Raw genomic sequence first — 22,188 nt, forward strand, 5'->3', positions numbered from 1 at the left:
GGGTAGTGCCACAGCCTAGGGAAACTTTCCAAGGCTCAGGATTAGCTGGGCACAGCGCCACGTTACCACCACCACCCTGCTGCTCGGGCACAGATTGTTTTTGTGTCCAGCACCGCACAACCCACCAGTCATTTGCTGCAGCACTGCTTCATGGGTCTGCCCCAGGCTCTCAACAAAAATAGATTTGTACCCCCAACCAAAAGCATCGCAAGGGGACCAGCGCATTGTTCCTCTGCAAGGGAAACGTCCCAGGCTGGCAGTGAGGAGACAAAGCCCCTGGCGATCCACCGCTGGGAAGGCTTTCTGCAGAGCACCAAGAAGCAGCACTGCAGGCATTCAGGTGGCCAGGTATCTCAAATGTAGCTTCCTACCAGAGGCGATTTAAGTTGCTAACCTCCCTTTTCCATCTGCCGAGCACCACGAGACCTGCTCCCGCTCACTTGCTCCTCGGGACAAGATTCCCCCACTTCTTCTGGCTTCTGTCCTCCCTACATCTCATACCGCAGGGCTTCCCACCTCAAGCACTCCCAGCCACTGAAGCTGGCTCCAAAAAAAAAAACCCCGAAAAAGGCGTCCTGCGGGACCCTTGAATCGTAACTTCATTAACCTTCAAGTTTTACCTCCTCTCGGGGCCCCCTCTGCCAGATTTCTCCCTCAGCCCCACGGGAACCTCGTTTACACTACACCGAAGTGAGGCCCAGGCTGCCAGACACCAGCTCTGCCCCCGGGCAGGCTGCCCGGCCCCGGCTCCCCTCCCTACCTGTGGGCCCCGGGGGCCGGGCCGGGCTGGCGGAGGCGGAGGGAGGAGGGCGGCCGGGCAGGGCCAGGCGGGCCCGGCGGGAGCTGCAGCGGGGCGGGCCGGAGCTCGGCGCTGCCTCAGGTGAGGGGCAGGCGGGGCTGGGGGGCGGCCGGCCGGGCCTCCAGGGCGCCGGGGCCTCCCGGCTGGGCTGCGCGGCTCGGCGGGCCTCGGGCAGGGTCGTGGCCGGGCGGGTGGAGGGGGCTTCGGCTGGCTGAGGTGGGGCCGAGGGGGCCGGTGGGGCCGAGGGGGCCGGCCGCAGGAACCAGCCCTTCGGGAAGGTGCAGGGCTGCTTCTTGACCAGTGTCTTCTGCCGCCCCGGAGCTGAGCTCCCCCGGAGGGGGGCTCTGTCTGCTTGTTAGCCATAAACATACCCAAATGTGCATCGGTGAGGCCGCATCTGGAGTATTGTGTCCAGTTCTGGGCCCCTCAGTTCAAGAAGGACAGGGAACTGCTTGAAAGAGTCCAGCACAGAGCCACAAAGATGATGAAGGGAGTGGAACATCTCCCTTATGAGGAAAGGCTGAGGGAGCTGGGTCTCTTTAGCTTGGAGAAAAGGAGACTGAGGGGTGACCTCATCAGTGTTTACAAATATGTAAGGGGTGAGTGTCAGGGAGATGGAGTTAAGCTTTTTTCAGTGATGACCAGTGATAGGACAAGGGGTAATGGGATCAAATTGGAGCATAGGAGGTTTAAGGTGACTATTAGAAAAAATTTTTTACTGTGAGAGTGACAGAGCACTGGAACAGGCTGCCCAGAGAGGTTGTGGAGTCTCCTTCTCTGGAGACTTTCAAAACCCCCCTGGACGCCTTCCTGTGTGATGTGCTCTAGATACCCTGCTCTGGCAGGGGGGTTGGACTAGATGATCTTTTGAGGTCCCTTCCAACCCCTAGGATTCTATGATTCTCTGATTCTATGAAATTAATGCATGTGGTTAAGGGCACGTTAAGGAGATGGAAGGGAAGCCCGTAGGCTTCACCAGAGTGGAGTGGGCAGCAGGCACCTGGGCAGTCCTGCTGCGGGGCTGCGGTGAAGGCAGGTGAGAAGGCACAGGTGCTCGAACTCGGGGCTGCCCTCTTGGACAGGTTCAGGGTTAAGCGTTATTGTGCTTGGAAAGGGAAAGACACCCTCAGAAAAACAGCATCCCTGTCGTACGCCATAGCAGGTTATCCAGGATGTATCTTCCTGCAGGTGTGTTCTCGGCCCAGCACGGCTGGGCCTGTGACTAAGGCTTATCGAACGTCAGGCGGCGTTTGGCCCTTGCACTGGTTACGCCTGGGGGTGCCCTCCCCGCGGACACCTCAGGACAGAGGCCACAGCCTGGGTTTCCAGCCTGGCCCTGCCAGTGCCGGGTGCTGGGGTGTGCTGGGTTTAGTAACCCAGGTAAGAGACAACATCAGGCAAGATTCGTGGTGTCTCTTAGTGGACACCATTGCCGTGTCCTTGCAGCAAAGGTAAGAGAGCGAGAGCAGACCTAGTCAATAAGCCAAGTGCAATGAATGTTGAATAAAGAAACATTACAATTACTCAATGAATAGGAAAAATGTGGGGAAAAAACCTTCATTTTTAATGGAAGTTACTTACTGGTGTTTTAAAGGGGTTTACTTCCTTTGCTTCTTAAGGAAGTCTACTGCCTTGAATCAGCACAAAATGGATGTGAGTGCTGGTCAATGAGTAACTTTAAGTAGAGCTATAAAGTGAACCAGTTTTATTTCTCTGGCTCAGGAAGTTATTTTGCAAAGAAGAATACATGTAAGAAACAAGATGTCTCATGACGGGAGACGATACCAAGATAAGCAATACAGGCACTCTGAGAATCATAGATCTGAAAGATACAAGGAAGACAGAAGAGCAAGAAAACCATACCCATACAATGGAAGGTATGTCTTTATCACCTGAAAGAAACGTAACACAGCCGGTCTGTAGTGTCTGTTTGCTTTCAAATGCTTTAGTATTACAGTAGTAGAGAATGCATTTAATCAGCCTTGAAATCATGGAGTGTGAGTCAGCCTGCCACACCCAGGATCAGGGAGCTTAGAAGCACTTAGAAATTTTAAACAATTTTGTTTTAACCACCTTCTTTATACTGAGCTCGAGAAGGGGGAGAAGGATGTGTGGCATGGGCAGAGATGTAAAATTCATGGGGTTATCTGGGTCAATTTGGGCCACAAGTAGGTGGTGTGTAACCATGTGTGATCATACAGTTCCTGAAAAAGGCTGATCAGCAGGTGACAGCAAACAGCTTGCCAAATATGCATTGCTTAAATGAGAATGTTACATGACTGAGATCAACAGAGAGACTTTCTGAACTCTCAGGTTGCTCTAGTTAATCTGTGAAGAAGTTCATATCAGTCCAAAACAAATGAGTCAACAAATGAGTAGTCATTTAAGTGTCTAAGGGAGTTTGTGATACTTGATGGTGGGTCAGCCCCTATAAGCACAATAAGCACATCAACTAATAGAAGGTTTGAAGTGACAAATAAACTCTTAGGATATTAAACTTCTCCTTTCAGCCTGACTAACCTACTGCAAGAGAGCTTGGGCTTTTTTCCTTTGAGTGCGTGCCAGGGACTGCATTGTAAGAGGGAGATGTGTAGCTCTAAACAACACTGGCAAATTGGCTATGGCAGTACAGCGTTCATCAGTCCTGTGTAATCTCTGGGGGCGTTATTGTAGGGCAGTTTAAGAATAGAGGCAAAAAGAGAGAGGAAATAAATACAATTAAGATTATTGAAAACTGAAGTACTGCGATGCTCCATGATAATAGGCATTTTAGCAAGAAAAACAGGAGAAAATAAAAGCAATAGTGAAGAGCACTGTCTGGACTAGAAGGACTACTCATGGCTAAGTATAAATGTTTGGATGGTGGTAATCCTATTATTTTACAAAATTAGCTAATGAATTTTTCTTCTGTCTCTCTTAAATTGTGAAAAATTGGAGAGAAATGGGAACAAAGGTCAGTCTAATGATCCTCAGAGTCTGATTGACTGTCCCTTAGTATAAGCAGAGATCAGGAGGGGATATAGTTCAATTTTCTTGAACATATTAGAAGTGAGAGCAGCAAATGCCAGGACTGCATTAATTGAAGTGTGGAGGAAAAAAAATTTAAAGGTTCTGTTTTGATTTTTGTTTGGTGTTTTTTTTTCATATATAGCATAATAAGAGCAATGTGTGGAAGGACAGCTATAAATTAAACCCCCACTTCTTGGTAAAGCACTTATCTGAACTTCTTGGTTTTGCTGCTAGTTTCAAACGACTGGACACATAGTCGGAAAATTGGTAGAAGGACTGTAAAGGCCAACAGACCATCCCTCTATCCACTGGGAATTACAGGAAGGGAAGTGGCACCTACAGATCTGTAATAGCCATGGAGTTAGTCCTTAAGAGTCAAGTTGAGAATCTGGGGGAGCACCAGGCCTCACTCCAACTAACCAAAAAGCTTTTCCGTCAGTTGTTTTTGGTGGAGATGGGCTTAATCTAGCAGCATTTCCCCTGCTTAGCTTTCACAACAAAACTAGCTGCTTTTGTAAGGAAATTTCAGTATTTTGGTGAAGACTTAGGGTGGTGGACCACAAGACCTCCAGATCCTATAATGAAATGGATGGAAAGAATTTAATGGAGACTGTAATTTGGGTGCATAATATTGTCATTCCTTACAAGCAAGACTTTATCTAGCTAGAGTATTTCTCTTTCCAAATGTATTTCTGTCTGAAACTCCTGTAGCAAACTTCCTCTCATTGCCAAGGAGAAAAAGTTGTATTATCCAGAACTGGAAAGTCCTGAAGGAAAACAGGAGCAAAAGTGGCCGGAACAGGCCATTGTGAGAAAACAAGAAAAAGCATTTTTAAAAAAATCGTTTGGTTGTTGTTTTTTTTTTCTTTTCTAATTGTACTCTGTTGCTGAACATTAGCGGATTTTTGTTTTGGGTTTTTTGTGTTGTTTTGTTTTCTGGCAAGTAGCAGGATACAATAGAGAAGCAGCTGCATCAGAAGTACCAAAGGGATTGCTTTCAAGTTAACTGGAAGTCTTATAAATCACACAGCTTATTTAATTTATGTGACACAGCTGCGCAGGATGCTTTGGTGGTTGCACAAGACACAGGACAAAGGTCAGAAAAATCAGTAATGTTTCGGCCAAATAGAGCTGTTGGCAACTACATGCAGAGATGTTAGCATTGGTCTTGTTATTGAATGCCTTAATTAAAATGTAAAAACTACAAAGAACATGATTTAGTGTGGATGAATGAGATAATATTTGTAGTTGAATCTGGAACTGGATGAAGATAAACCTTATTGAAGTGCAGTGATACTAGGAAACAACAGTACAGTTGAAAATGCTGATCTATGGATAAGAAACTCAAGATAAAAACTGAATAGGAAGAAGACTCTTAAAAATAATAATGCTGAATGAGGCTTAAAATAAGCTTTACTAAGAAAGTCATCCAGCTGTACCTTGAAGAAGGCATGCTCCTGTTCTCCTTCAGATGAAGGAGAACATTTAAATTAGACCAGACACTTACAAAATAATTTACAACCAATGTCTCTTTTAACCTGAGTGTTATTTCAGTTATAAAAAGGTAAATTGCACTTTTCCCATAGAATAATCTAAATCTCACCAACATTAAAAATCATTGGGTTTCTGATGGGGAGCTGCATGTCATTGCAACAAAGTGTACAATTCCATTTTGAAGAGTCTAATTGAAGACACGAGAATACTCTTCAAATATCACCAAAGACCTAACAAAATAAAAACAAACAAACAAATCTTTGTTTCTTTTAATAGCTTTCATTCTTTTAAAAGGCATTTTTGTGAGAAATGGTAATTGGAAATACAAACTTGACAAAACACCCATGAAATAGTTGTTCTACTTTGCACATTTATTATGTGAAAATATTTCTCTGGGCATCTATGGACTAGCTAAAAATGTTTGGTTTTAATGAAACAGCAGTTAATTTGTTTTTATGGAAACAGGATCTCTCCCCACACCTTCCTCCTTGCTACCTTTTGCATTTGACATAAACAATTCAGCCAGTCTACTTGGTTTTCCAAAATGGCAACAATCAAGTGCAAATATCCTTGTGAACATGGATTATGCAACTATTTGGGATATTTGCTTTCAAAACACACAAGCAAAAATTATCAGATACCTATGCAGCAGCCTAGCTGCTTCCACTAACAGGAGCATCTGCCAGTTTCTCAAGTTGTAATGTTCTAATGAGTCTACATGACCTAATGAATACCCATTAATTGTTTACTCTGTTGCAGACCAACAGAAAATATCCAAGGTGGCCAGCACTCAAGGATTTCCACTGATTGCACAAACCCTTACTCTAAAACCTTGGGAACAGCACGGGAATATTTTGGCCCACCAGCAGAGTGTTACCCTCCCAAGGAAACCTTCTCAATGAAGTGTTCAAAGGTATGCACAACAAGAGGTATGTGAGATTCTTATTGCCTGCCACCCACTCCTCTCCTTCCAAGGACGTGTCTTGATTTTGGTTTCCATGTTTAGAAGCCCAACAAAGTAAAGCTAGAGGAATATTAAAAAACAAAAGCAAACCAAACGGAGAGAGTTCAAGTTAACAAATGGCATAACTGTAGGTTACTAACACATTTTAAGCATAGAAAGGTAAGATTTATAGATACTTGAAAATGCAGCTCCAGAGTATGCATACAGAGCATCTGCGTGGGCCATGTGCATAATTACTCTGGTTGTGCAGCAAGAGTTGACCTCTGGGATTTAGGAATAAAATAGATATTTGCATCTGTAGGCAATTTAAAGATAGCTGTTGAAGCTTTGATGCTTGTTTATTTTTGACACATTCTTCTCAGACTTTATCAACTCTGGCTTTAAACCAGTCATCACTGATATATCTTTATAAAACAACATTTCGGGAGACAAAACTATTTTATGGACATGAATCCAATGAAACAGCTCTTGAGAAATAACTTGTTTTTTTCATAGCTACAAAGTGACTACAACAAGTGGAGAAATGATCATTAATGTGGGAGGAAATCAGCCTTAACGCTTAGTAAACTTCTTCCCATAAACTGAAAAAGAAACAAAGCAGTGCTAAAATATCCATTACTCCTTTAAAGTTTTCCCTTTCCCAGGACAATGATTTTTCTCACATATTTTGTAGGAAAGGCCCACTGCAGTCTGAATTGGAACTTGCAGTTAGGTGCAAAGTCTCTGCCTAAAGTCTATAGACACCCTTTCGGTGTCCTCCCGTAGAGAGATAAAGGAAGAGTTCAGTTGTTGGAAATAAATTAAAATATGTAACATTCCTTCACTGTGCAGAGAAGTTAAGTAACACACTCGAGAATAATTTTAAGTGAGCTGAACTATTTTCTCTTATAAATATGTTCTTTTTATTTGTAAGCAGTTTGTTTTTCATCTGGAGATTTAACTCCAACAGCTATTCGAGCATATTTAATGATACAAAGCCATACTTCTATTTTATCCCTGACAAAATGGTATCAGCAGCTTCTTCTTCAACAATACTAAATTATTTTCACTTGTCTGAGAAGCTCTAGAAAACTGTGCCTTATTTTATCACAGCTTTAGAAAAATGAAGTGGCAAGTTATTTTTAGTTTTCAGTTTCACTGATTGTTTAGACCTACTGATAGTTTAATGTGACTTGCTGAGGTTGTTTTTTTTTACCAATGTTTGCTTCTCATTATTTGAGGGCTTTAAACATCATTAACATTTTCAACATGTTTTAATTTTGGATGCATGAGTCGACTATGATTTCACTTACACCCCTCCTCCAGGTATTGCTCACTGTTTTCAAAAATTTTAATGCCTGTACTTGCAGTGGAGGAGGAAAAAGATTATATAGAAAATAAACCCTTTTATTTGCAGTTTTACTTAAAAAAAATTAAAATATATTGGAGGTTAATAAGATTATGAGGTTGTAACTCCTGTTTGATTTTGAAACTAGGAAGATTTAGCAGAATTTCCTAGAACTGCTTTGCAGAATTCTGTGTTTCCTGCAGTCATAGTAACTGATAAAAATGAAAAGCTACATGAATTGTTTATGAATAAGTCAGTACATGTGAGCTACAACTTCTTACAGCATGAAAAGTTTCTGCAGATACTTCTTAACCGTCTTTTTCTTTTGCCAATGATTTATCAGCACTCTGGTGAAGTTCCCCCTTTCCAATCATTGTCATTCTAAAATAAACTAGTAACAAATAAGGCCAGGGAATCAAGTGATGTACCACGGTCTTTTCCAAAGCAACAACTGAAATGTGAACCTTAGCTTCTGACTGTGCATCACTCTACTTTCTCTATGGTTTGTTTTTTGTTGGGTTTTTTTAGGTTTTGTTTTATGTTTGTTGTATTTTTTCTTCTGCCCAGCAAAAAGACTTAGGCTCTTTGTGCACGTTGACCATTTTGGCAAACTAGAGAGGAATTCTCAACAACCAGACCTCTGCAAAGTATTTCCTTCACCCATATACTGCCTTCTCCATCCAGGCTTTCACCAGCAATATCCCAAAAAGCTAATGCTGAGTTTCAGAAATTGGCAGTTATTATTGCAGTGACCATTTGAACATCTAAGCTACAAGCAGCAGCAGAAAAAGGGGCATCATTCTCCTGTCTTTGTTATTTCCACCTTCTCTTCCTAATCGCCACCCTATTTTTTTTCCCGTACAACCATATTAGGACAGTAAACCCAACCCAAATATAATGGAAGAAGCAACTGGTACTAACCCCTTTTGCTGACAGGAACATTTGATAACATCTAAGAAGCTTTGAAACATTCTGATCCTTTTTATTCCTCTCCTCTTGAAATAAGAAAGAGTCTGTTAAAACTTCATATGAGCAATACTTACTCAAAGCCGTTCAGGTGCTCATTATGCACCCTCTCAAATAATGTACTAGAGTGCAAATTTAGGAGGACTGTCAGAGTTTGGACCAGCAGACTGTAATACTTCTCCAAACTTCAGATTGTTGGAATTTTCTGAACTGGAAAACTGTGTTCACTTCTGTTACGCTTAATACCTCTTTACAGACCTATCAAACTTGTTTCATCTTTCTTTTGAATACCCTTCCGACTGTGTTTGGCCTCCATAGTATTTTAAGAGTTCCACAGTACTTGAAGAAGTATTGTTTTGTTCCTTGAAACATTTTGAAGAAGGTGTATCTGATGCTGGTGGTATTCCAAATACCTAATTACAATATCATATATTTACCTTCTCCATGATATTTATGATTTTAGAGTGAAGCCCTCCCTTTCTCCCTGTTGCTGTGCTCATATTGCTTCCTCATAGAGTTAAGAATAATCAGTCTGTCCTTATCAAGAATGAATTCATTCCACTTCTGGTTAGTCTGTCACCCCTGTACAGGCTGTACTTGAAATGATTTTTTTAGAGCCCATCTGTATGCTCTGCACATGAGGGGGTGTTTGAGTGTACACCTGAAGGGCAAAGTTGCTTATTAAAAACTAATTTGATGAATTTTTCATTCAAGTTCTTGAACTTTCAGCAGCCTACCAATTTTACAGATGGCAATCATGAAAGATTTTTGTGTGATTATTATTAAAACATACTTCACAATCTCACTATTCATTTTTTTTTTCAAATCATATAGTCTATCCATCTACTGTAGTTTTTTGGGGTGTACTTTTCAGCTGAATCTCTTGGGAGCCCCTACTTACAGGTCTTAGGATCACATTGCAGAGCAGTCTCTGGGTGCACAAACTATATTTCTTTCAGATAAAACTAAATGAGGGAGTGAGCTGTAACTACCGGCAGGCACTATGTCCTTTGGACCAAACTAGAGGTGGAATAAAATACTTCTCTCTCTCCAGAAAATACCTGTCATGGAGCTCCTAGGACTTCAGCTCCAACTCTGTCACACTACAGATCCACTTCCATTGCGCTGCTAATGTGGGCATAACTAGTGACAGGCAGCACAAAACTAAGATTTGTCCATAGCTCTGTTTGAAAACTGGTTATTTCCTCTTAGTCTTTATTTTCTTTTAGCCACTACTAACCTGTGAGAGGATGTTTGCTTTTATCTCACAGGAGCTTTTGTCATTTAAAAGCACTACCGCTGGGATTCATTTATCTGCTTATTCTTTCAAACTACTTCCCTCTGGAATTCTTGCCTCTTCCCTGCTATGCTACATGTAGCTCTAGTTTCTGTGTTTTTTCCATAGGGATGTCACACTTGTAGATCTGTAGATTACAGATTCGAAAGGCAACAGAAACACAGAAGCCTGCCACCCTCTGATTCTGTAGCAGTGAAGATGACTTAAAGAACAACTTACAAACTGGTGTCAAGCTGTCTAGATACTCTGCATAATTACATGGAACTTGGAAAGAAACTGTTCTTGATAAAGACAAACCTTTCATCAGCTAAGGAGCTACTGCTTGCAGTAAACCATTTCTTACAACTTGGGCACAATAGTGTGTGCCATTTAAAGCAGCACATGCTGAAAATGACACAATTTTGGCCTGGGGCTGCTTAGAGCTGAAACACTTTCAGAAGAAAACTTTTCAACCTGCTTTTCATAGTGCAGGTAAAATTTCTCTAGTTCTCTCTTCTGTATAGAAAAACTAAATTAGTAACTGTATTTCATTTTCAAAGGACACCCTTTCAAAGGACCACACTCCAGTATTTTGAAAACATGACCAGATTCAGTGCTTTTGGTTACCAGAGGGAATGAGAAGTGCTTATGGCTGGCTGCCATGCTGTTTCTTTCACCTTACAGAGAGCAAAATCCTAGTCAAACCCAAGAGTGAATTGCTGATCTTAAACTGATCATAGGTAGTCACTTGACCTGGAAAACTTTTCATTTTCTCTGTAGTATATGTATTGGTATGGAAGAGGTGAAGCATTGAAATTCCAGGATAGTGCTCCCTTTAGTTTTGCTTAAACAGTGAAGGTAAACTAAGTTTCTCCCATCTGCAGTCAGTATGCAACTTGAGAAATGCCTGCACTTTTGCCTTCTATAGAATTGTACTGTGCTGGTCATAATTTCTGAGCTAAGTAGCCTTTTCTTAAAAAAAAATAAAAATCTTCAACCCACTTGGCATTTAAGGGAGACAGCACTAAAAGGGTTAGCAAACAGTTTGTGGGGGAGCAAGTACAATTGAATCCCTGTTTTTTGCTGCCATGAATACAGCTTAAAGAGGCACCATGAATAGTGTCAGATTTCTTAAGCATATTGTAGGCGCTTCCAAACAATCATGCCTTTAGCCTACATTCTAACATCCACAATTGTTAAACCCTTCAGACCAATTTCCTCCCAGAAAAAGACAGCATTATGGTTTGTAACAATAAGAAAAGTCTCCAATTTCAGGCATAGCCAGGAGGATATATCAAAACTGAATTTATTTGGAGGAGGAAATAGAATTAGGGAGTAACAATGGCTTTCTGCAGGATATATTCATGCATTAACAAGTCAGCATTAATTCAAATGTAAACATCTATAAGCTTTTGTTTTTACAAAGCACAGTCTGTTTTTTTTCTTTTAGCTATGTATGTTGGCAAATATTCATAGACTGGAAAGATACTGAGATTATAAGTCACCCCAAGCACAGGGTTCATGCTAGCAGACAGTTTTAGTTATGCCATTGTTCATAATCATTATACTGCTGCTGTTATGTTTTGTTATGTCCTGATACCATTCTTGGTGTCAGAGATGGGAGCAGGAGGGGAACAATATTTTGCAGAGCACTTGTATCCCTTCCGGTGCTGTGGAGATTTTGGGGTAGAACAGTGATCTGCAAGAGGCATTGAACTGAAGTAAAAGACCTTCTGTAACTTCACCTCCAAAACCACTGAAGGGTTGTTAATTGTGCATAATGCTGGTGACTGTGGATAAAAAAAAGCATTTGACATGTATGTTCAGCAACACGTTAGATCTTTAAAGCAGTGGTCAGCCGGATACTTACGTTTCTGCGGAGGCACCCAATAGGATTAGAAACTGCTCTATTTTGTAGTCCTATAGCCCCTATAGTCTGCAATGCTTGGCTCCTTTAATTCGTGCTCAAAGCTGCCATACACTGTTCATGTGGTAGTTAATTTCAATATATTTCTGCTGGAAGGGAGCACTAATGTCCCCTGTAGTCTCATTGGTAGTTAGATGGCTTTCCTCTCCCATCAAAGTATATTTTAAATACAGTGTGACTAACAGACTGAATTTGCCATCAAGCTTTTTTAATCTTGTGATTGTGAAGACAGAGGATATTAGTAGTGGGAACTGGGCAGAGCTGTACAGATTGAAATAATCCCAGCTATTCAAAATGCTTAATTAAAATTGCACAGTAACAAGATACAGTGACAGAGCTGCAGGTGACCTTCCTGTTCTGAAGTTAAACTGTTTGACTTGGAGGTATATCCTGCTTGCTGTGAAATACAAAGACAGGAGCAGTTAGGTCTATAAAAAAACATGCAGGGGAGCTACCAAATGATGCCAAAAAGGGATACCAAATTATGTCAAAAAGGGATGCCAAATGTTACCTTTAGCAAACTGTTGCCCTGTCAACATATGGGACTTCACTCTGACCACATCTTTATATCCATTTCTTTTTTTTAATCCACCTCTTGGCATTGGTTTTAGAGAGGAGGGAACTACAGCTGAGAAGAGTCACTTTGGTTGGCAGAGGAAGTTACTGGCAAAGTTGATGTTAGCTGTTAGGTTTGTGTTAGATTCTACTCTGTTTTCCTATTGGGAAATCTTAGTTAAGTCAGCTCTCTACCAGTATAGAACAGGAGTTGCACTGTCTTTTGTCTTAAACTATTGGGTTTGTCTTCCCCACATCTGACCCAAGTTCTGGGAACCAACACAAAACCTGTTCTCTTTCAGAAGTGGCTCTCAAAGCTAATAGATACATCAGACCTACCACCCATTTAATGTATCTGTATTTCTTGAGCAGGTGATCTTGGCTCACTTAAAGGAAAAATCCACCCAGTCAGGAGCATTGCTCACCAGGTGTGACAACCCACAATTGGTAAAGTGAATGAGAAGCTCAGGTTCACAGGTGCCTCCAACCCAACCTACCTTCAGCCAGGCTGTGGTTGCTTAAGAGCAGCAACTCTCCAATCTTTGTACTTCCTAAAGGCAGTCTGGTTTCAGTTCAGATGGAGGGAGTGGCTGTGGAAAGTTGGCATAAGGAACAAGGGTATTTCATTGTTTTCTGAACTCCTTTTAAAAAAACTCCTGCGAGTTTCTTTCAGTACCAAGATATTTGTTTACTGCTGGAAAGAACTATGGGTACATTAGGAAGAAACAGGCTATTTCCTGAAATGCAGAACATGAGGTGACTGTCCAGAGACCTATCAGTGCTACAAATACATGTACAGCCTTTTACAGCCATTTTATTTAAATCAATATTGCCAAATGCTACAATGTAATGCAAGACCTTTTGCTTTCCACGCCCTCCAAAATTGTGAAAGATGACTCATGCTTGTTTAACAGAATCAAGAACATGTTCAAAGTGATGCTTTAAGGAACTATCGGGAATAAATAATCCAGAGCTGCTGTTCCCAGGCAGGGGCTGGGTTTGCTGAGACTGTGTCTTGATGGCAAGTAAATCTTAGTGTCAGACAGTGGTGGGAAGCTGCATGGGGATGGAGGCTGATGCAGTAATTCTGCAAATTAACTCCATCCTTTCCTGTGAAAATTGGACAGCACTCTTTAGAGGTTGGAAGGGTTTTAAGCAGAAGGAACAGAGCAGGTGGGACACTAGTTAAGGGAAGATAATGCACAGAGAAAACAGGACAATGCATTTGGATCTGAGCACTCTGATTGTGAACATAAGGCTTGTCTGAATCATTAAAAACAAGGCTGGTCATTCTTTGAGATTTCCTAATGGAGTGATTATCTTGACTAAAGAGGGTCAACTTATTTAAAGATAATAACAATGTTTCTTTCTAGAGCACATAAATAATTTAATTTTCCCAGTTTTAAACTATTTTTCCATCTATTTCCAGTAAGACGGATATCTCAACTGAGCATAAATGTGTTGGGCACTTAAATGCCATTTAAATTCAGTTGGCTCTGCGTGTGTAGTTCCCTTGGGTCCTTTGAAAAGCCAAGATTCTGTTGGTGTTGCATTGCCTAACTCTTCTGGTTTAGGGTTGGCTTGTGTTTTTTTCTGCCTTTGAACATTACTCCATTAGGGAGATTTTAGCATAGCTGAGTGAAAGCTAAATCCCACCACTAGCTGAGGAACACAGAGACCTACAAAAACCATGGTGGGGTGAGGGCTTGGGGGGGATTTGTTTGTTTATGAGAAAGCTGTGTATTGCCTGATCCTGCATCAGTGAAGTTGGTTTGATTCTTACTCGTTTCAGGAGGATCATTCTTTGTACTGGTATACATAAGAGGAACAATACCATTAGCAACACATTTTAATACTTTGCATCCCCATTTCCTATTTTTACTCTGTTGCCACTGTTGTCTTAATTTCATTTCCCTTGTTCAGTTCTCTCCCACTGTTTGGTTCCTCCCCACTTCTGTCATATTTTTGTCCCCTTCCAAAAGCAGAACAAAACCCCTCTTTCCTTTGTCATTTTCTCCCCCTTCCTCTGATTCCATTCCTCCCATCACTGACTCAGTTGAGCAGAAAGGTGAACAACGCTGCACATTGAGCTGTGCCTTTACTCTCTGGGGAATGCCAAACCTTCACTGGTCAGAGGACTTCAGCATTTGAGATCCTTTTTAGGACTGCTGAAACAAACAAAAAACCAAACAAGAAACAGCATAAAAATGAAATTACCTTTGAAAAGCAGAAAGCTACCCAAACTGGTTGGCAAGAAAGGCTGGGAGAATTACTTTGAATGTGTGTGTTGTAGCCTCTCACTCCTCTCTTCCATTCTCCTGGAGTGACCCCAAGGGGCTATGACACAGGCACCACTGATCTTTGTGGCTCCCAGAGCTGCTGCCTGCCACTGGGGTTGAAGTGTCCAAGAGGGGCAGCCAGGCATCCAGGGTACCACTGGTCCTGGTGGGACATGGCCTGAATGGAAGCAGAGGGAGAAAGCAAGCCAGCGTGGAGAGTGACAAACAAAATATCTTAGAAGCACATGGGGATGTTAACTCAAGAAGAGGAAGTGATACCAAAAGAGACAGGAGAAAGAGTCTATGTGCAGTCAAAAGAGGGAAAAAGTGAATACTGTGCCAAGACGCAGTGAAGGGAGACACTCTGAAGGTCTCCTATATTAGTCAGGCCCTCATGGGGTCGGGGGAGTTCAACAGAAACAGCCAGAACTGCATGTCCTGCGATTCATTCATGTCAGCTGCAGAATAATAGGAAAAAACACGACTTGACCATTTTACTTCATGTAGACATGTATGTGCACATACCGTGATCCTGACACCTGAAGACAGGGTCCATCCTGCAACTATGCCTGGATGGAAATGCCACTTTGCAGCTTCCAACATGTGAGACTTGAGCACACAGTTGAGTCACTGGGTACCACAGTCAGCCACAGTGTAGTTTTATGAGGCAGAGCACACATTTAACAGGTCACCTCACCTGAAAGGGACAGTCTCTGGTCTTTATTTTCTGGTCTCTCTCTGATCCTGGCTGTGTTATTTCCCCTGCTCAGCTCCTGCCAGCATAATTGCTCATCAGATACACTGTGAGTCACTTCAAGTTGCTAAAGTTGCAGGAAAAAACAGCAGCACACAAGAAAAAGAGTTGAATCGTTTCCTGCTATTTTAATTTATTAAAACAGCTCTTGGAAGGGACTAATGCTAGGCCGGAGCTATTACTGGGCAGGAGAGAAAAGTGGTGGCTGCCCAGCCAAGGGTAGGAGCCATTAGCCAGGTCAGCTGCCTGTGGATGTGGACACTGCGCAGCCTGCCTCACTGCTTTGCTGGGCATTTGAATTCGCCATTTGACAGAAGACAAAACCACTGATCAGTGGGTTAGTAGCAGGGCAATAGCCCAGTATGCATCTGGCCTAGAAGGGAAAGAAAAGTGTATTAATGGTATAAATTGGAAGGCTGCTGTTTGTCATAGAAGAAAGCCTACTCACAGTAAAAAGAAAAAGGCAAGATTCAGACAAAGTTAACTAGTGCAATACATTGAAGTTACTGTCCATTGAAGGTTTAGATTTTATGGAATGAATTAAACAATTGTCTGGAAAGCTCTGGCAACACGCAGTGTCTTTCAGATTGCAACTGTTCTCCTTACCTCCAGTTCTGAAAAGCAGTGCAGAAAACAGCATGAGAAAGGAAATGGAAATCCAGGAGCCCAGACTTGAGTCTCTTTACGTGCTCAGTATGGAGAGGGTTAGTTCCCAAAGCCAACCATTCACTGGGCTAATTTTAACACAAATCAGTAACATTTTAGATAGATTCCAAGATTGTGTACTTGACAAGGGAAAAAATTAACCAAACAAGTGCAGTTCTGAGATTTTTCAGCCCTCTTACACTCAAGTCTTGTAGTCTGTTCATTGCTGTATCGAATTAGGGAATAGTTGTAGAGATAAGTAACTTCCCTGCAGGAAGATCTTTTGGCAGTCTTATTTCTGCAGCTGTATCTCAAAGATGATGCAGTTAACCAGCCTGTGAAAGCAGGAATGGCAGCACAGATGCAGAAGTGTGGCTTTCAACTCAGCCCTTTCTGCCATCAGGACACTGCTTGGCATAGGTCACTGCTAGTATGTGTGTGTTAGCATACCTTGGCAGAGCTAAGATACAAAACTTCACTGTCTTTTTATTCCTTATTTCTCAACTCTGGCCATCCTCTTTAGACTAATATAGCAGGATTGGGTATCAGCTTGTAACTATCACAGATCAAGGTTGCATGAGGCTTTTGGGATGCCCAGGTCAAGATCTGAACATACTGTAGGGCTTATTATTTCCATCAAAGCCCTGATGATTGTACAAGGTTTTAGGGATTTCCACTAATTGTCTGCTACTTTCACAAACCCTGATGGCTCTCATCATAGATCTGTAACTCACAGCTTTGTTCTACATGCTGCTTAGCATTTTAGGATTTACTTTAATACAGCAAGCTTTGGTTTTACACAGCTTTGTTGTTGTGTTGTTTTTTTTAAAAAAAAAGGTTGATCCATGTGATGCAAATAACTGGCAGAGTAACTGTTAATGAACCTCTCCCCATTGTTTAGTTACTTCAATCAATTCTAGAGAAGGTGTGTGTGTGAAACCACTGTACAGGTACATAAAAAACTTGTCCAACCTGAATGCCCTAAGGAATTTTTTTCAAGCATGTCATTAAAGTATCTACTGCTGCAGTTAAAAATACAGTTGACCTATATTTATGATACTTGTCATTCTGTGAGCAAAGAGACATTCTGCCAGCCCTGCTGTGGTACCCAGCAGACAGCTCAGTGAAGTTAAGGGGTGCATATACAGAGTTTGTGGGAATACATAGGAAGTTTTGTAGCAATGTCACTGAGCATTTGGGTTAGTTATAAATGTGGAGAGGTTAGCAGCAGGTGCTGACTACCTTGGCAACAGAAAATTGCCTTTTCTAAAGATCAGCAAGGTGATGTACAGGAAAGGTTGATGTTCAACAGGTCAGAGTGCCATTCACCGTTCCTAGATGAAAAGGAAATTCTGAAGACAGCAGTAGAAGAAAGCTGACTGGTCATGAATTCCTAACTTCCAAGTTCCCAAACATATTTAAAATTTATGTTTCCCTTAATCAGATGGTCTTTCCTCCCTGTAGACTTGTAAGAACTGCTTCCTGATGCATCTATGAAATCAGTAGTCAGCTCTTAAAAAGGGGAAGTGGCTTTCTGAATCCAACACTGTCCAAGGGCCCCAAGGACCTAAGCTGACTGCCTGTATTTGGAAGGCATATTGTACATGCTCAATTGAGAAGAAAAAAAAAACATAATCTGATCCAGTTCCAATGAATGTCCTGTGCAGCTATTACTCTTTCAAAATATTTTTAACAGTCTTGGTAATGATTCTGTACCCATTAAAAATGTTGAGTCTCTTGGCTGCACTGTTTGAATTTGTTACAGAGTTCCAAATCCTATCTCATGGATCAGGATTTAAAGTTCTCTTTCCATTTAGCTTCACAAATATTCCCTTTGAAATCTTTGAAGCCCCCTGAACAGATTAGTTAACCAGCATGATTATTGCCCTGCTTCACAGAAATGATTGTACAGATGGGTCAAGGAAAAGGCACGTTGTCATGCAGAAGTCAGCATCACCTCAGAAGAACACATATCTAGAACTACACACATAGTTCCTCCTCAGAAGGATCATTTTGCCTACTCTGCCTGCTTTACCTACTTCTTTTTAGGATATGAAATCTGTTTATGTATGCACTTGTGTGTGAATATATATGTATACACACACACACAAACTGAAACCTGCTGAGCCCCAGATACTCTGTTCTCAGGTCTTAGACCACTATCACTGCTCAGCTTTGTGCTTCTGGGATGGTTTTCAAGGCCACAGTGTGAATGGGCTCAGTACCTACCTACAGCTGCACGAGAGGTGAGGGGATCAGCCTGGTACAGGAACTCCTGATGTGGCCAAAGGCCCTTGTCAAACCACTGCAAGCACCTTCCTGTAAAGAGCAAGGGGCAGCAGGGTGGTGCTCATCACCTCAGCACTCTGTGGAGGGAATAAGAAGGGGCAGAATGGGAATGTCCCATAATCCTTCATGGTGGCTGTCACTGGCTTTCTTCAGTTAGAAGCATCTGGCAGCACAAAAGAGGAATTTGTCCAATTCCCTTGCATGCTGCTTTAGCCGCTTTTTTTTTTTTTTTTTTTTCCAAGCCTATGGAGCCTTGACAGCAACTGAGCCATTGCTCAAAAGGAAGATGCCATGCTGATCAATGTTGGGAGCATAAAATGAAAGTCTATATGCAAACCACAAATCCTGCCCCACTTCAAAGACAAATACAGAACCACTGTGTCAAGCCTCCTGTGTTCCTGGCTGTCAGACTGCAATGGAACATTAAGATTCACAATTCTGTAATTAAGTTCAGAACTTGAGGAGCAACACACGTGAAACACTAGAGGTTTTCATTTCCCTAACAGGCAACTCTGGCTGTGCTTCGCTTCAACATCTATCATGTTTACAAATCTTAGTCTGACCCCTAGTGAGCTGTCGTAGAATAATCGGATTTATCTAACATGCTGCACCTTCCTGACAGGCAACTATCACAAGAAGTCATTTATCCTTTTTGTTTGTTTGTTTTTCTTTAAAAATCCTTGGTTACCTTTATCAGTAGCGTAACATAGGAAAAAGGAGGATAAGTCAGCTCAGAAGTCATAAGGCTTTCTTCTGGAGGTGGGGGTGTGTGGGAAGAGAACGCATGAGCTGGTATCAAATTCACTTAACTTACCTCCACATAAAGGTGATTTTTGCCTCCTTCCCCTCCTCCTTGTTTATGTCCAATCTGCTTCTTTGAATTTTTGAAGAGATTTTTATCTCTGAAAAAGATGAAGTAGAAGTTGCCTCTGGCTAGATAACAAGTTTAAATTTAAAAAACCTTGAAAGACAAAAAGGGTGTAAGTTAAAGCAGTAAACACATTTTAAAGGACTTAGATAACTTGCATGGTTTTTTAAGCCATGAGAAGCTTCTAGGTTTTTGTCAGCTATAACCTCAGTATTTTGCCTATGCTGGATATTTCTTGCTGGGTGTGTTTATGCCAAGTAGTTACAGGCCAAAATACAATCTCAGCGCGCTTCCCTTGGCAATAACGCAAGCACAGTAAAATTTTTATGGATTTCTTTCCCCATGTGAAGATCCATTTATCAAGCACACTGACAAATTAAAAAAAAGTAATTTGCCCAACCTCTGAAATGAAGGCAGGAGAGCTTGCACTTTCTTATTTTTAAAGCAGTGCTTTTCTGTAGCTGTAGCCAAGAGGGCTACGTCAGTAACAGTGCTCTCTGTCTGTGGTTTGGTGTACTTCTGTCACCCCCAGTTTGTCAAAAATCACATCTTGTGCACTTATCCCCATCTTTCTGGTCTTTCCAGGCATTTTGAAGTTTGTGGAAATCACAGTTAACCTGCTGGTGCTGATCTGCGTGGGTGCTGCCCAAGCCTCTGTTGCCGGCTTCACGTCCCTTGGCGGCCTGGGCACTGGATCCTTCAGCCTGAATTCAGCCTATAGCCCCTTTGAGGGCACGGAGCTGCGGGAGGTGAGGGAGCTTGACATGCAGTTCACCCAGATGAGAGCCCCTGGCGTGTATGGCGGAGTAGCCTTCAGCCTCACGGCAGCAGCACTTACCCTGGTCTTCCTTGTCGTCGGGGCAAAACCCATCCAGCAGCTCCGGATGGGGCTGCTGGCAGGCGAATGTGCCTTCAGCCTGCTGGCAGGTGCGGCCTACGTGGGGGCAGTCGGCCTCTACCTGCATCTTGTCAGCCAGGTGAACTCCACAGAGGTTTGCAAGAGGCGCGAGAGGCTCTATGCACGCCGTGGTTATACCTCCATGAACTGCGTGGTCCAGGGTGGCGACGCGGCCGTCGGCCTTTTTGGTGTCGCTGCTGCCTGTTTGTACTTTGCTAGCTCTGTGGTCTGCATCCGTGCTCTCCGAACCGTCCGGGCCTTCCAGAGCCACCAGGCAGCCAAGGCTCAGCACAGCCCCAAGAGCAGCATGAAAGACAGAAGGGCCAGAAACCACCATGATGTCCACAGGACCTCTGAAAGCTCCCACAATGGCCAGGCTCTTGCCACCTTAGTGTGAAGTCAGCTCTGGGACTGTGCCAGAGAGCTGGCGCTTCAGCACAGGATGGACACTGGGCGTTGCATGCTAAACAGGTGATCAGTCCACAGTGTATCATCCTAGAAGGTGCTGAAGTGTGTTATCAAACCACCAAATGTAACAATACTGCTGTAAAATGCTGTAATAAAATTGACAGTGAAGGGATGTTTTAAGAAGGTTTTTTGCATCAGTCTCTCAAGCTGGACTCCTGTATTTAAAGGGTGTTTGAGTGTAACGTTTTCATCCTGCACAGAGCAAATCCCAGTGACAATGGGCTGTTTACAGGTTGCAACTGCAGTGCTGCCAAACTCATGCTAATGACCCCTTCCTTTCCTCTCCCAGAACATCGGGAGTTGAATACTCAGCTGGGATGGGCAGCCTCCAACAGATCCTGTGCCTGTTGGTGCATCCTAGTGCTTTACAGCACTCCACTCACAAAGCAAAGACGCTCGAGTGCTTTTCTGAATCACAGCCAAACCTACAGTTGTGACCTGTTTTGCTTGGGCCACTGAAGCGTTTTATCTTTTGAGTCACGGGGGTTGACACATGCTGCTCATGTGCTCCCTGAGGAATGCTGCTGGGAGAAACTAGCTGGAATTTCAAAGGCAGTGTTTGGGACCTCCACCATCTCTCTGAGTGTAAATCAGAACCTGGGAGGCAGCACACTGCTCAGCTATGAGCTTAGTAAAGACCCCACTTGCTTCTGTAGCCACCTAAACAAGGTTTAGCTTGCTGACTCCACAGCCGGTGGTGGGCAGAGCCCGAATCAGGAACACACTGGCTGCCCTGGAGTTTTCAATGGGAATGCTGTAACAATGACAGAAAGCACATGCATCCTTCCAATATCTAAACACGCAAAGCATGAGTGAACAGCAGTAATTGCATGCCCCCAGGGTTGAGGAAATAAATTTAAGAGAACATCTTTCAAGCGTCCTTTGTTTGAGGCAGATGAAATAGATCACTCGTCTTCATAGATAAGAGAGTGAGAAAAAAAGGCTCTTCTTGAAGTACATAGGATTTGTCAGCTTGAGAGGAGGGAAGAGGATATTTTGATTCTGGCTGTTTTGTCTGGCTCAGAGTCATTGCCCAGATGAGGCTCTTTTGAACCATAGTTGAGCTTATTTACTATATACTTCATATATATATATATATATATATATATACACACACACAGATCTCAAATTACTATGTTAGAGGTAATACAAGCCAAACAAGAAAACATTAGGGTTCTGATTAGAAGTGATTTCATGAGCCTTTAAGATAAGTATTTATGATTTATATAATACCTTTACCATATCTTTAACTCTTCAAGCACCAGCAATCTTAATAGTGTTATTATACTTAATGAGGAGACATGAATGAAGAGTTTTTCCATAATGCTGTGACTCACACTAGTGACAGAGTCACAAAACCAAGACTTGGATTGATTTCTAGGTCTTTGCCCAAAACCTGACCCTCACTGGCTGGGATGTCTGTCACAGGGATGTCTGACCACATGTTAGGCATTTCTGTCTGCACGCTTGTTCCTACGCTACCTGTACCTACATCTTGCACCTTTTGAATACAAGTTTCATTATATGGTCACACACTGCTATTAACTTATACAAACAACAAAAAGCTGCACCTTGAAGTGACTTATTCAAAAGATTAGAAAGAGCTGAAGGTGAGAATGTATGAAACTTAATTCAGTCCTTCAATAGATGTGCAATACAGATTTCTCATC

At 42.4% G+C, this 22,188-nt stretch overlaps 1 protein-coding gene across 1 annotated transcript; it reads left to right on the forward strand.

Moving 5' to 3' along the window:
- The first annotated feature begins 150 nt into the window (after positions 1-150).
- Positions 151-20,587, forward strand: LOC127380777 (MARVEL domain-containing protein 3-like). Its single transcript, XM_051610255.1, has 5 exons — positions 151-348; positions 710-880; positions 2,522-2,676; positions 6,062-6,231; positions 19,738-20,587. Exons 1-5 carry the CDS (start codon positions 151-153, stop codon positions 20,445-20,447), a joined length of 1,404 nt encoding a protein of 467 aa, XP_051466215.1. The 3' UTR covers positions 20,448-20,587.
- Positions 20,588-22,188: the final 1,601 nt, after the last annotated feature.

This window comes from Apus apus, chromosome 2 (genome assembly GCF_020740795.1).
Source record: "Apus apus isolate bApuApu2 chromosome 2, bApuApu2.pri.cur, whole genome shotgun sequence".
In the NCBI taxonomy this organism is placed as follows: Eukaryota; Metazoa; Chordata; class Aves; order Apodiformes; family Apodidae; genus Apus; species Apus apus.